Genomic DNA, 14082 nt, shown 5'->3' on the forward strand with positions numbered 1-14082 from the left:
GAATACTTTAAAATCACTTTAGCATTTGTATTTTTATACACAGAATGCTTTACCAAAACTAAAACTGAATTTATTTTCTTTAACAGGTGCAGGAGACATTGTTGCAATCATGATTGGCAATCTGAAAGGCACAAAAATTCTGCAGTCTATTCAAAGAGGCATACAAGTAACAATGGTCATCGAAGTAGGGAAAAAGCATGGCCCTTGGGTGAATCACTATTCAATTTTCTTCGTTTCTGTGTCCTTTTTCATTATTACGGCAGCAACTGTGGGCTATTTTATATTTTATTCTGCTCGAAGATTACGGAATGCAAGAGCTCAAAGCAGGAAACAGGTTTGTAATGGTCCTTTATTCCAATCTAAAAATACTTTTTTAAAAGGTTTTATTAAAAAAAAATTTTAAGATAGCGCTCAGTCCCAGGACCCTGAGATCACGACCTGAACCAAAGGCAGATTCTTAACGAATGGAGCCACACAGGCGCCCCTAAAGATTTTATTTTTAAGTAATCTCTACACCTAACCTGAGGCTCAAACTCACAACCCCAAGATCAAAAGTCACATGCTCCATTGGACTGAGCCAACCAAGAGCCCCCAAAATACTCCTGTAATTGTAGTTTCAGAGTCATGTGTTGTAATATATTTCACTTGTTAGACAGTGATCCATGCATATGTTTTATGAAAACTGGTAGTTTTAAAAACATATCAGCTTCCATCCTCTAAGAAGTTTTATTTTCTGTAATTTGTCTATGGCCTTAATCTTGCTTAAGTCTTCTGACACCTCATTAGGGAGCATAGCCAGCATTTAATTATATCTGGGTGTAAATACATATGTTTTTTTAATTTTTGTTTAGTTACCAAAACATTTCATGCTAATATAGAAAATTTAGAAATCAGGAAGTACAAGGGAAAAAAACCTTCACTCAAACCCCATATAACAAAAAATCTGTAGTCACCACCAAAAAGTAACCACTGCTATTTTACACGTATGTGTGCATCTGTGTATGTGTGTATTTTTACGTGGGATCAGGGCTGGGTAGAGAGACTACACTGAATATCATGGGATGGCAAGTTTAAAGATCTGATTATGAATGATAGAGTGCTAGACTCCAGTCACATATTCATCATTTCTACCATATTTTAACAACTGATGTATAAATAGTTACAAAATATAGAATTAATAGAGCAGAAATAGAGAAGCATCATTGAACCAGGGAATTACCTGTGGTTGTGGCCATTGATCCTACCACTTTTAAACTGCCCCTCATCCCCCTGATAGCCTCACTTTTCTCCTTCCCCACCTTCACTTCCATGGCCATTCCCATGGTCATTACCATATATGATACATACATCTTCAGTTCCTTTGGCCCTTCTCTCTCTGTTATACTTGCTGTCACAATCCAACCCTGGTTATATCCTGCTTCCTCCCTACTCAGTGCCTGCACTTTGAAGTAGCAGGAAAACACTGACATCAGTACAGACTGATCTTCCTTTAAATTTATGACCACAGACTCAGGGTGAGCTCTCAATACTGCCAACAATTGTACTCTGTTTTCTTAGTTCCCCCCTCCCCCGCTGCTTTTGCAGGTAACTAATCATACATGTTCCTTTCTCCTTAAACCTCCAACACCTCTGCTCATGGTTCACTCTCTGCTCATGGTTTGGATCGTATTCCACTGAGGAAATTGAAATGATCAAAAGAGTACTTCTCCATGCTTCTGCCACAGCTACCCATATGTGCATCTGTGTCTGTGTCCTATGTCCTCTGCCTTGTCTTCTGCTATTGTGAGCACACAAACATGCTATTATTGTTTCCCTTTGCATAATTACTTCTCTTGACACCAGGCCAGAAATCTTGGAGTTATTCTTTGTTCCTCTTTTACCTCTCACTTCCCAACATTACCTCCATCAGCAAATCCTGTTGGTTCTACCTTTATTAAATATCCAGAATCCAGTTACTTCTCACCACTTCCATTGCTTCCATCCTGGGCCAAGCCACCATCATTTCTTAGCTCCTCTCCTTCTCAAATATTCTCAACATAACAGCAGAGTGGTGTGCTATTTCTCCAGAATGCTCAATAGGGATTTAATGCTTCTAGCTTATCATATAGTAAGGGCAGGAATACATTTTTATATGTACTGAGAAGTTCCTCCCAAGGCAATGAAATTCTGGCCACTTATGTACTCTTTTTTCCAATAAGCAAAGATGAACCCAATTTATTTGGGAGTGGGGGAGCAGTGAAGATTTCTCTATTGAAGTTAATTGAATTTAGGAACAGACTAGAAATTGAAATCTTATTATAAAACCTTCATGAAGATTAGACACAAGTATATTGTAATGAGTGATGATTATCTCAATGTTTAAAGTTAATTGACTTCTGTTCCTCTCAGAGAAATCACTTATCCCATTGGTGGCAGGTTCAGCCTGTTACTAACTGTAGTCAAAAGGATGTTTAAAATTCTTATGCCAAGCCATTCAGTAGTTTCACAGTATGTTAATATTTGACATTTATATATTGCACTGTTTTTTATCTCTGATGTTGGAGAAAAATTGGTATCCAGTATGACTTAAAGGTTATGGATACAATAACAAGAGTGCTTGGTTTGCATATGTTCGTGATTCAGTATGTATTTCTGTATTCCAGGTACTATAATAAATCTGTTAACATGGCATTAAACCCCATCAGAAAGTAATACAGTTTATAAAGAACTGGCTGGTGTCACATAAACTCCATTGAATATATAATTCTGGTCTCATCATTCAAGTAATTTTCATAGTTTATAATATATTTTATGAACATTAGCTTGTGTAAAAATGGTCAAGAATAGCATCACAGGGTGCCTGGGTAGCTCTCAGTTAAGCATCCAACTCTTGATTTCTGCTCAGGTCATGATTACAGAGTCATGGGATCGAGCCCTGAGTTGGCCTCCATGCTCAGCACAGAGTCTGCATAAGATTCTCGTTCTCTTTCCCCCATCCCTCCCCTCTGCTCATGTGCTTGCTCTCTTTCTCTCCCAAATAAATAAATAGATAAAATCTTTAAAAAAGGAAAATTAGCATGAAAACTTCTCACCTTTTAGAGAAGGCTTTGGAAAGGGCTTCTTTCACTACTTACTGGGCTATATCTGTGTATCCTTCAGTGACTAAAGTATTAAATATATGACTGGTAATCCCTTTTCCTTATTAATATTTGAGGGTATTACAATGTCATTTACATGTTACTCAATTTTCCTGACTTCCTATTATCAAAAGGTAGAGCTTGATGTTTATATATAACTATCACTAAATACTTAACTGCATTATTCTCATTTTACAGGTAGAAATAGTAATGAAACTGAGTTATGGAAACTTACCTTCATTAGAATATTAGGAATTCATTAGAATATTCAGACATGTCTTCCCTCTGAACTACTATAATGCATAGGATAGAATGTCAGGCAAACTGACAAATGTGTAGCCATGAATTTTGATGACCACGATGCCCAAATATAATGGGCATCACATAGTGGCCACAGGCCTGTATGTCATAGAATGATGTGTGAGAACACATATCATCCCTATTCCGGTGCATGGGAAGCTTTTAAACAAATGAAAAATGTCAAAGGGTTGTGAATGAAAATGACATATTAGGCATTTCATGGTAGATTTGTGTCCACACTGGGAACAACCCTAACCTGAGACAAGGAAAATTATGGAAGACGTTATGGTGTGCTCAAACTAGTGAATTTGGCAGTGACCACTATACACTTGACTCTGGCATGAGACACCCAGAATTTGGGGGTATAGGCCATATATCCTAACTGTACTTAAGCAGTTAATATTCAGTGGCAACAAGGCATGTGTTGGATTGAACATTAGCTAGTGAAATAAAAGAGGGCTCTAGGTAAAATGGAATCTGACCTAGGTATAAAGGAAGAAGCTGAATTAACTTTTAAGGAGGAGTGACTTTCAGAAGGAAAGAATTTACTCTTTGAAATAGACACATTGGAAGGAATCATCTGGCAGGAGGGGGGAAAATGGGAATCCATTTGGAAAGATGATAAAGCCTTGATAATATGGGCACACAGACCCAATGCATAATGCTAGAGAGTGTTAGCACTCAGCATTGGGAAAGAGCATATATTTGTGTTTTTTTAAGATTTTATTTATTTATTCATGAGAGGCACACACACACAGAGAGAGAGAGAGAGAGAGAGAGAGAGGCAGAGACACAGGCAGAGGGAGAAGCAGGCTCCATGCAGGGAGCCCAACATGGGACTTGATCCTGGGTCTCTAGGATCACACCCCGGGCTGACGGCGGCGCTAAACCCCTGAGCTACCAGGGCTGCCCAAAGAGCATATATTTGACACAACAGGGTCTGTTAACTATTTTACTACAAACGGAGGCCCAAGTACCCATGGGATAATGGCCTTCCATTTTTCACTATGGAAGCTCAGGGAGAGCATCTTTGAGACACATGAAGATCCCCAAACTTGTGGAAAGTTTTTGAGTGAAATTGTAATTTACATTGCTGATCTCTAACTTATCTTGGGCAAAGAGATGGACCAAAATAAGACAAGCTAGTAGGAACAATATTGAATGATACCCATATATTCCTCATGGAAGGGAGATGGCCTTCCTATACCACAGTCAATGGGAATCTATGACTGTTTAATAGTGTAATTTGAGCCAAATGATTGGTTTTGCCCTCAACTAACATGGAATCCAGAAAAGACAAGAGTCATCCTCACTGGTAATAACACTTGTCTGTAATAATATCTAGTATGTGGGCAAAAAAATTCTTCTAGGAAGTTTTCATAAACACTTTTGTGATACTTCCTTGATTTATTTTGTAACCAAACTGTATCATAATCATATTGTGATATGGTATAATACTAGTATTGTTGGCAAAATTCAACCTCCTTATATAAATAAATCATGTGATAGTCAAAACTGAAACTGAACTAAAACCTCCAAAGCATATGATACCAATGGAGAGTGATTGGCCCAAGGAAGAATTAGATTTAGTTCCATTACCATATTAAATGGCTCTGTACATGTTTATCACAAAGTTCAAGTAGTCCTAGAATAAGGGAGTAAACATAATTACACTGATATATCAATATAAAGATGTTTGAAATGGTCTTACAGATTGAAAGAAGCCTATGTGCACCCTTCATTGGCTTCTGCAAGTATTAGGTATTATGTTGCTCTGACTGCCCCTTATGTATATAAATGCTGTACTAGCTGCAGAAGTCCAAATAACTATGACTCTTTGTTAAAAAAGACCTTGATCAAGAGATGGGGGTAGGAGGCACCCAGGTGGCTCAATTGGTTAAGGGTCCAACTCGATCTCAGCTCAGATCTTGATCTCACATGTCATGAGTTCAAGCCCCATGTTGGGCTCCATGCTGGGTGTGGAACCTACTTTAAAAAAGAAAAGAAAAAAAAAAGAGAGCTAGGAGGTGGGTTGTGAAGAAAGATAGCACAGTTGATCTAGTTGCTTACTCCTTTCCAGTCTCCAAGGGAACTGTGACTGGCCTTTGGTCAACCCTGGGAATGTGGCCCACAAAGTGTTCTTTACGTTAGTTTTTGATGATTTTGTTATGTACACCTGGAGCGGTAGGTCATGTTGTACCAACTTGTCACGGTTGCTTGGTACTACAGTAAAGCCTGATGATATGCACCTATTTTCATTGTTGGGGTCCTGAGTTTCAGGAAGTATGGCCAGTTGCTAGCAGGATTACATATTGACCCATCTGAGCCTCAGACCCTAAGACTCAAACTGGTTCCCTGGGCAAAGATATGCCACATGTGTCTTTGTAATTTGCTACCAAAGAGATAGCATTCCTTTGTGGTCTCATAAGAGAAAGAACTAAGCTACATTAATATCTTAAAATTTGTCCTTGAGCTTTTTTTAGGCAGAGGGAGAGGAAAAAGCAGACTCCCTGCTGAGCAGGGAGCCCCATGCAGTGCTCCATCCCAGGACCCCAGGTTCATGATGTGGGCCGAAGGCAGATGCTTAACTGACAGAGCCACCTAGGAGCCCTGTCCTTGAATTTAAAGCATGACTAAAAATACTTGAAATGTTTCTGGTTATGCTAGGTTTTCTCCCCTAGTACATGAAATTAACTGGAAGACTTATCAGGTGTCTGCATACCGTACCACTGTCCATATATACTTGTGGTGGGTATATTTGTATGTATGTATCTGTTCCTGCCCAAATTTGAGACTTATTAGAGCCTTTTACAAAACCATTATTTTGACTCTTAGATAAGAAGGGAAGATCAAAAAATTAGTCTCCCAGTAGGACCTAGTTTTTATAGTCTTTCTCTCTCATTGAACAAAAGGAAGCTCTTATAATGGGTCTCACAATTTTTTTTATATTTGCTTATTCTAATCTTATATTTACATCACTAATTCTAAAGGTTTTGATTGTCTTTTTTGAAAAACACAATAATCTGAGTCATAACTTATCTACAGGGTCAAATTCCCCCTTCCCTCAAGCTCTTCCTTCTAGTGTGCATTTCCTCACACCATTCACAGTGATCACCTTCAGGCAGGAAGTCTGTACTCCTATTTATCCCCCTCTCTATAGGTCCTTAGACTTAGGGGGAACATTTTTTATAGCCTGTACCTCCTCTTTCCTTTAGGAATGCTTCATTAAAATATTATGCATAGGTTTTTATAGAAAAAAAGATTTCTTTCAGTTTTCATATATCTGAACAGCCACATGACTTAGACATTGATTTTGTTCACAACAGGAATAGATCCGAGGAAAAGAATCTTGTTACCATAATTCTTGATTCTGTTCTATAAATTGAGTCAAATTTTTTAAAAAATTGAAAAAGAAGAAAAAATTTTAAGAGATGTGTTAAAGCCAGAAAATCTGGGTTTGCTTATATCCACGCTCCTTTCTTTCTTTTGCACACCCTGCCCCCCCAATCAAGTAATTAGGTTTGACTCCCTGCCTAGTGTTATTCATGTGGGTTTCAAAGCTGAATGAATGCCTTGGGACCAAAAACTAGGCTGACAAATCACCAGCCTGGAACATTTATTTTGCATACTTAGATGTAAATACACCAATAAACTAGGTAGAATACCTTTCTTTGAATTTATAATTTACAAATTGAACATTGTCATATAGTATTAAGAATTGGCTTGACTTTTCATTTTCAACCCAAATAAAGTCTTGCTCAGAACTAAGAAAACTATATAGCCGAGATTTTTCAGTGACTAGAATGATCACAGCTTTTGAATAGATTAATGACATTAAGCTTCTGTTAAAAAAGCTGGCTGACAACCAAGCTTTTTTGAATTAGTCTTCAATTCTGTTGCCAAATATTCTTATACCAGGTATCTTTTTGGATTGGAGAGGAGGCAGGGAGAGTCTGTTGGTATGAAGAGTTGCTTAAAAGAGTTCCCCAAATCACAGTAAGTAGCGAATTTAGGAAGTATTTGAAGATTGGATAATAGCTGATTTTGAGGTTTTTGGTTTTTTTCTTAATTTCTTTCATTTATCTTCTTCACAAAGAATGTGAAGCCTTTTAAATGCTTCTCTGCTATTACACAATGGAGGCAGTGTACTATAGTGGAGAGATCCTGGGCTTTTAAAGCCAGATAGAACCTGAGCTTGAATTGAATCACAGCTCTGCAACTAACCAGCTGCCTGGACTTTAGTCAAGCTTCTGAACCTTTTCTTGTCTACAAAACTTGGATATTAAAATACCTATTCCATAAGGTTGTTAATGATTAAACAAGATGACACATGTGTAAAAAAGCTTAGGGTTGAACCTGACCACAGTGGGGGGCCAATACCTGTTCCCTAAACCTTTCTTTCCCCAAATTTAGTGGAGTAGAGGCTTTTAATGAGTACAACTGTGACTTTGATGAGAAAATCATGAAATTGTTTTAATTTCTAAATTCAGAAGCTATTTTTTGAGGAACTACTAGGCTCTATGGAAAATTTTTAAAAATGGTTAAGGCCCAGTCCTCCAGTTACTTGCAGTAGGAGAGAAAGACACATGAATAGTACAGTAACAGAATATGATAAGAAGTACAGTGGCACCTGGATGGCTCAGTGGGTTAAGTGTCTGCCTTCAGCTCAGGTCATGATCCCAGGACCCTGCATCAGGCTCCCTGCTCAGTGGGTCATCTGCTTATTCCTCTCCCTCTGCCCCTCCCCCCACTTGTGGTCTCTCTCCTTCTCAAGTAAAATCTTTATAAAAGAGGTAGAAACCATGTGCTATTGGAATTTATAAGGTAGGAGGGAATTCTGAAATGGTGGAAAGGCATCGAAGAAGTGTCCAGTGTGTAATTTGTGTAACAAAGTAGATAAATGCTTGAAGTTGTTTTTAAGGAGTTAAACACCAATTACACTTTGCTTTGGGACACATTATCTTTAAATGTGGAGGCATATTTGGGCATCCATAAGTTTGATTTAAGTAACATATCCAAACATATGTATTTAATATAAACTGCTTAATCTTCATGTTGTTCTCATATTTCAGTTTTTAGAGGAATGAATGCACCTTGGAAACTCTGCTGTCAATGTGATTTTGAGTACTAATGGCAGTATTGTGAGAGACCTTCATTCAAGCTCTAACAACACAGTTTGTACTTCTTACCAAAATCATGGGTCTTTCATCCATGTTTAAAGAATATGGCTTTGGGACACTTAGGTGGCTCAGGGGTTGAGTGCCTGCCTTTGGCTCAGGGTATGATCCCAGAGTTCCAGGATTGACTCCCACATGGGGCTTCCTGCATGGAGCCTGCTTCTCCCTCTGCCTTTCTCTCTCTCTGTGTCTCTCATGAATAAATAAATAAAATATTTTTTAAAAAAGAATATGCTTTCCTTTATAAAAGCTCAGTAGGAGTTATTGGAAATACCTGAATTTCCTATTAAAGGGCTTTTTTTTTTAATTCCAAAGCTGCTTTGTTAAACATTGCTTTATACTATGATGCAAGTCTTTTAGAGATCCTTCTAATTCAAGTCCCTTGCTGGGATCTTCTGGCATCTTGGATTTTGCCCTGTAGTTTTATATCCTTCCGGCTTTTTTTTTTTTTTGCATTGATCTTAATGTGAGTACTATTCTCATAAGCATAGACTTGGAAATTATATTTAGAGCTAGCCAACTCCTAGATTTTGAGCAAGGCCCTCTTCTACCGTAGGCATCAGTTTTCTTATCGTCAGTTTAGATATCTGGCTAGGTGGTTTCTTTTTTTTTTCTTTTTTTCTTTTTTTTTCTTTTTTCTTTCTTTCTTTCTTTCTTTCTTTCTTTCTTTCTTTCTTTCTTTCTTTCTTTTTTTTTAGGCTAGGTGATTTCTAAGAGTTCTTCCAACTCTTAAGTCCTAAATGTACTTCCTTTCACTGTTCCTCTGTTATTTACTTATGATGTAAGTAACAGAAAATATGTGTGCATAAAATAAAGTACCATCGAATTGCCCTTTTGAGTTAACTCACAATTAAGTCCCAAAGTGGGAGTGGAAGGGTCTCAATTAGCATCTCTTCTTCAAAGGACTAGCTAGGCCTTCCTATTAAAACTGTTTCTATTAATCTATATCTGCTAGTCAGGTAACAATCTAAAAAGTTTCTGCTGCTCCTGGGACAGCAAAGAAATGGTTTGATTAGTAATCTCCATGGCATTAAGCCAAGTACTTTTCACAAAATGGTATCTTAGGTAGGAGGCAGGTTTGGACATTAAGGAATTTTCTCATATACCTATACTCATTGATTATCCCCTTCCAAAATATATTTGTTACAGATGTGTATAAACATGTTACAAGAACTTGTTATGCTTATTGATGAATAGTAGTTTATATTTTGATTTAATAAACATTTTATTGAATATCTGCTATATGACAGATATTATGCTGGATACTTTACTTACATTATCTCTAATTTTCACATGTTCTTCACATCAGCTGGAGGTTTCCCTGCTGGGGATGGAGGTACATATTCACAATAACCTCTGGTTCTGAGTGCCTAGAGTTTGCTGAATTTTCTCTAAGTTCATATTACAGTACCAAATAGGAGGTTGGCTTATCATTTTGCCATGCTGCACATCCTGTGTCTCTATGCCAAATAGCACCCATGTCCACGTGTGAAAGCTAGCCTTTTCTTCAATTTACACATATATTATATTCACTTGTGGCATTTGTGTGTGTGTGTGATAGATTTTACTGAAAGGGAAGGAAGGATTTATTTGCAGCATTACAGATAATTTTAAATTAACGATATCTCATACCACCTGGGATTTTTTTCCATTTGGCCAGTTCCCCCACAAAGAGAGACCGTCCTTTATTGATTCTTTCTCACCTTTCTCTAACCTCTTAGATTTCCTCCTAAACCCCAAAGTCACTTCTTGTATAATTATTGAGGCAAAATTGGTATATAACATTGACTTTTAGGTGCATAACACAATTTGACATCTGTATGCACTGCAAAATGATCACTAATGAAAGTCTAGTTACCGTCCATCACCATTCACTTGATCCCCTTTACCCATCTTGCCTAACCCCTTCCACTCTGATGACCATAAGTGTGTTCTTTGTATCGATTAGTTTGTTTTTATATTATTTCGTTTGCTTTTTTTTAGATTCCATATCTGAGTGAGCTCTTAGGGTATTTGTCTTTCTCTGCCTAACTTATTTCACTTAGCATAATGTTCTCAAGGTCCATCCATGTTATCACAAGTGGCAAGATTTCATTCTTTATGGATGAATAGTATTCCTCTATGTCTGTATGTGTCTGTGTGTACCACTTACTCATCATCCATTCATCTACTGATAGACATTTAGATTGTTTCCATATCTTGGCTATCGTAAATAAGGTGACAATGAAGATAGGGATGCATGTATCTTTTTGAATTAATGATTTTGTATTCTTTTCAGAAAGACCCAGAAATGGAACAGCTAGATCATATGATAGATCTATTCTTAATTTTTTTATTCTTATTTTTTTTAAAGATTTTATTTTATTTTAGAGAGGGGAGGGCAGAATGAGAGGTAAAGAGAAAATCTCAAGCAGACCATGAGCTAAGTGGAGTCTGACACAGGGCTCAATCTCACAGTCCTGAGATCCTGACCTGAGCCAAAACCAAGAGTTAGGTGCTCAACTGACTGAGCCATCCACGTGCCCCTATTCTTAATTTTTTGAGAAACCTCCATACTGTTTTTCTAGTGGCTGTACAAACTTACATTCCCGCGTCCTATCCAACATTTGTTATTATCTTTTTGGTAATAGCTATTCTAAGAGGTGTGAGGTGGTATTTCATTGTGGCTTTGATTTGCATTTTCCTAATAATTAGTGATGTTGAATGTCTTTTCATGTGCCTATTGGCCATCTTTATGTCTTCTTTGGAAAAATGTCTATTTAGACCCTCTGGCCCCTTATTAAATTGGATTGTTTGGGTTTTTTATTGTTGAATTGTAAGAGCTTTTTTTTTCTTTATTTTGGCTATTAACTCCTTATTGGATATGTGATTTGCAAATATCTTCTCCCATTGAGTAGGTTGCCTTTTAATTTTCATGGTAGTTTCCTTTGCTGTGCAGAATCTTTGTAGTTTGATGTAGTCCCATTGGTTTATCTTTGCTTTTGTTTTCCTTGCCTTTGGAATCAGATCCACAAAAATGTCACTAAGACCCATGTCAAGGAGTTTACTGCCTATGTTTTCTTCTAGGAATTTTACAGTTTCAGGTCTTACATTCAAATGTTTAATCTATTTTAATTTCTGTGTATGGTGTAAGATAATGGTCTAGTTTTTATTCTTTTGCATATGGTTGTCGAATTTTCCTAGCACCATTTATTGAAGAGACCGTCCTTTCTCCATTGTATATTCTTGGCTCCTTTGTCATAATTTGTCTGTATATGTATGGATTTGTTTCTAAGCTCTAAATTCTGTTCTATTGATCTGTGTCTGTCATTATGCCAATACCATACTGTTTTGATTACTATACAGCTTTGTAATATAGTTTTAAATCTTGGAGCATGATACCTCCAGGTTTGTTGTTCTGTCTCGGGATTGCCCTGGCTGTTTGGGACCTTTTGTGGTTCCATACAAACTTTAGAATTATTCTAGTTCTGTGAAAAATGCCATTGGAATTTTGGTAGGGATTGCATGGAATCTGTAGATTGCTTTGGATAGTATGATCATTTTAGCAATATTAATTCTTCCAATCCATGAGCATGAGATATCTTTCCTTTTATTTGTGTCTTATTCAACTTCTTTCATCTTACAGTTTTCAGTGTACAAGTTTTTCACCTGCTTGGTTAAGTTTATTCATAGCTATTTTATTATTATTGATGTAATTGTAAATGGGATTGCTTTCTTAATTTCTCTTTATGATAGTTCATTATTAATATAACAGATCTCTGTATATTGATTTTGCATTTTACAACTTTATTGAATTCATTTATTATAACAGTTTTTGATGGAAACTTCAGAGTTTTATATAGACAGAATCATGTCATCTATGGTTTTTACTTCTTCCATTCCTATTTGGATGCATCTTATTCCATTTTCTAACCTTATTGCTGTGGCTAGGACATCCAATACTATGTTGAATAAAAGTGACAGGAGTGGGCATCCTTGCCTTGTTCCTGATTTTAGAAGGAAAGTTTTTGTTTTTTTCACCATTAAATATGATGTTAGCTCTGTGTTTGTCATAAATGACCTTTATTATATTGAGGTACATTCCTTCTATACCCACTTTGTGGAGAGTTTTTATCATAAATAGAAGGTGAATTTTGTCAGAACTTTTTCTGCATCCACTGAGATAATAATAGGATTTTTATCCTTTATTTAATTTTTTAAAGATTTTATTTATTTTGTTGAGAGAGCACAGGTGGAGGGGAGGGGCAGACAGAGGGAAAGGGAGAAACAGACTCCCCACTGAGCAGGGAGCCCAATACGGAGCTTGATCCTAGTACCCCAAAATCATGACCTGGGCCAAAGGCAGATCTTAACTGACTGAGCCACCCAGGTGCCCCTATCCTTCATTTTATTAGTGTGGTATATTGGGTTGATTGATTTGCAGATATTGAGCCATCCTTGTATCCCTGAAATAAGTCCTACTTGATTGTGCTTCATGATCCTTTTAATGTATTATTGAATTCAGTTTGCTAATATTTTGTTGAGGAGTTTTGCATCTGTGTTTATCAGAGATATTGGCCTATAATTTTCTCTGTGGTGTCCTTGCCTGGCTTTGGTATCAGGGTAATGCTGGCCTTATCAAATGAGTTTGGAAATGTTCCTTCCTCTTCAATTATTGGAAGAGTTTGAGAAGCACAGGTGTTAAATATCCTTTGGATGTTTGATTGAATTCACCAGTGAAACCATCTGGTCCTGGGCTTTGGTTTGTTGGGAGGTTTTTCATTACTGATTTAATCTCCTTAGTAGAAATTGGTCTATTCAGATATTCTATTTCTTAATAATCATACTTGGAAGGTGGTGTGTTACTTGGAATTTATTCATTTCTTCTAGGTTGTCCAACTTGTTAGCATATAATTGTAGTATTTTCTTATGATATTTGTATTTGTGTGGTATCAGTTGTAAATTCTCTTTCATTTCTGATTTTGTTTACTTGAGCCCTCTTTTTTCTTGGTTAGTATAGCTAAAGGTTTATCAAATTTGTGTATCTTTTCAGAGAACTAGCTCTCCGTTTTATTGATCTTTTCTATCTTTTTAGTCTGTTTCATTTATTTCCACTGTATCTTTATTATTTCTTTAAGATGTAAAGTCATATTGTTTATTTGAGGTTTTTCTTGTTTTTTTGAGGCAGGCCTATATTACTATGAATTTCCTTAGAACAGCTTTTGTTGCATCACACAGGTTTTTGTATGTTGTATTTCTATTTTCATTTGTCTCTAGGTATTTTTTTTATTTCTTTTGTCAGTGACTCATTGGTTGTTCAGTAGCATGTTACATTTCTACATTTTTTGTGCCTTTTTATACTTTTCTTTGATTTCTAGTTTTTATACCCTCATGGTTGGAAAAGATGCTTGATGTGATTTCAGTCTTCTTGAATTTAAGACTTGTTTTGTGCTGTAACATGTAATCTATCCTGGAGACTATTTTATATGCACTTGAGAAGAATGTGTATT

The 14082-nt window shown here is 36.6% G+C and overlaps 1 protein-coding gene across 2 annotated transcripts in view; it reads left to right on the forward strand.

Moving 5' to 3' along the window:
* Positions 1–14082, forward strand: part of RNF128 (ring finger protein 128) — a 110332-nt gene that overhangs the window by 74226 nt on the left and 22024 nt on the right. For both annotated transcript variants that reach the window (XM_055339007.1, XM_055339006.1), the window contains exon 2: positions 87–334. In XM_055339007.1, the coding sequence (XP_055194982.1) occupies positions 87–334 (248 nt within the window). The remainder of the gene's footprint in view (positions 1–86; positions 335–14082) is intronic.

The sequence above is a fragment of the Nyctereutes procyonoides genome, unplaced genomic scaffold (genome assembly GCF_905146905.1).
Source record: "Nyctereutes procyonoides isolate TBG_1078 unplaced genomic scaffold, NYPRO_anot_genome, whole genome shotgun sequence".
NCBI lineage: Eukaryota > Metazoa > Chordata > Mammalia > Carnivora > Canidae > Nyctereutes > Nyctereutes procyonoides.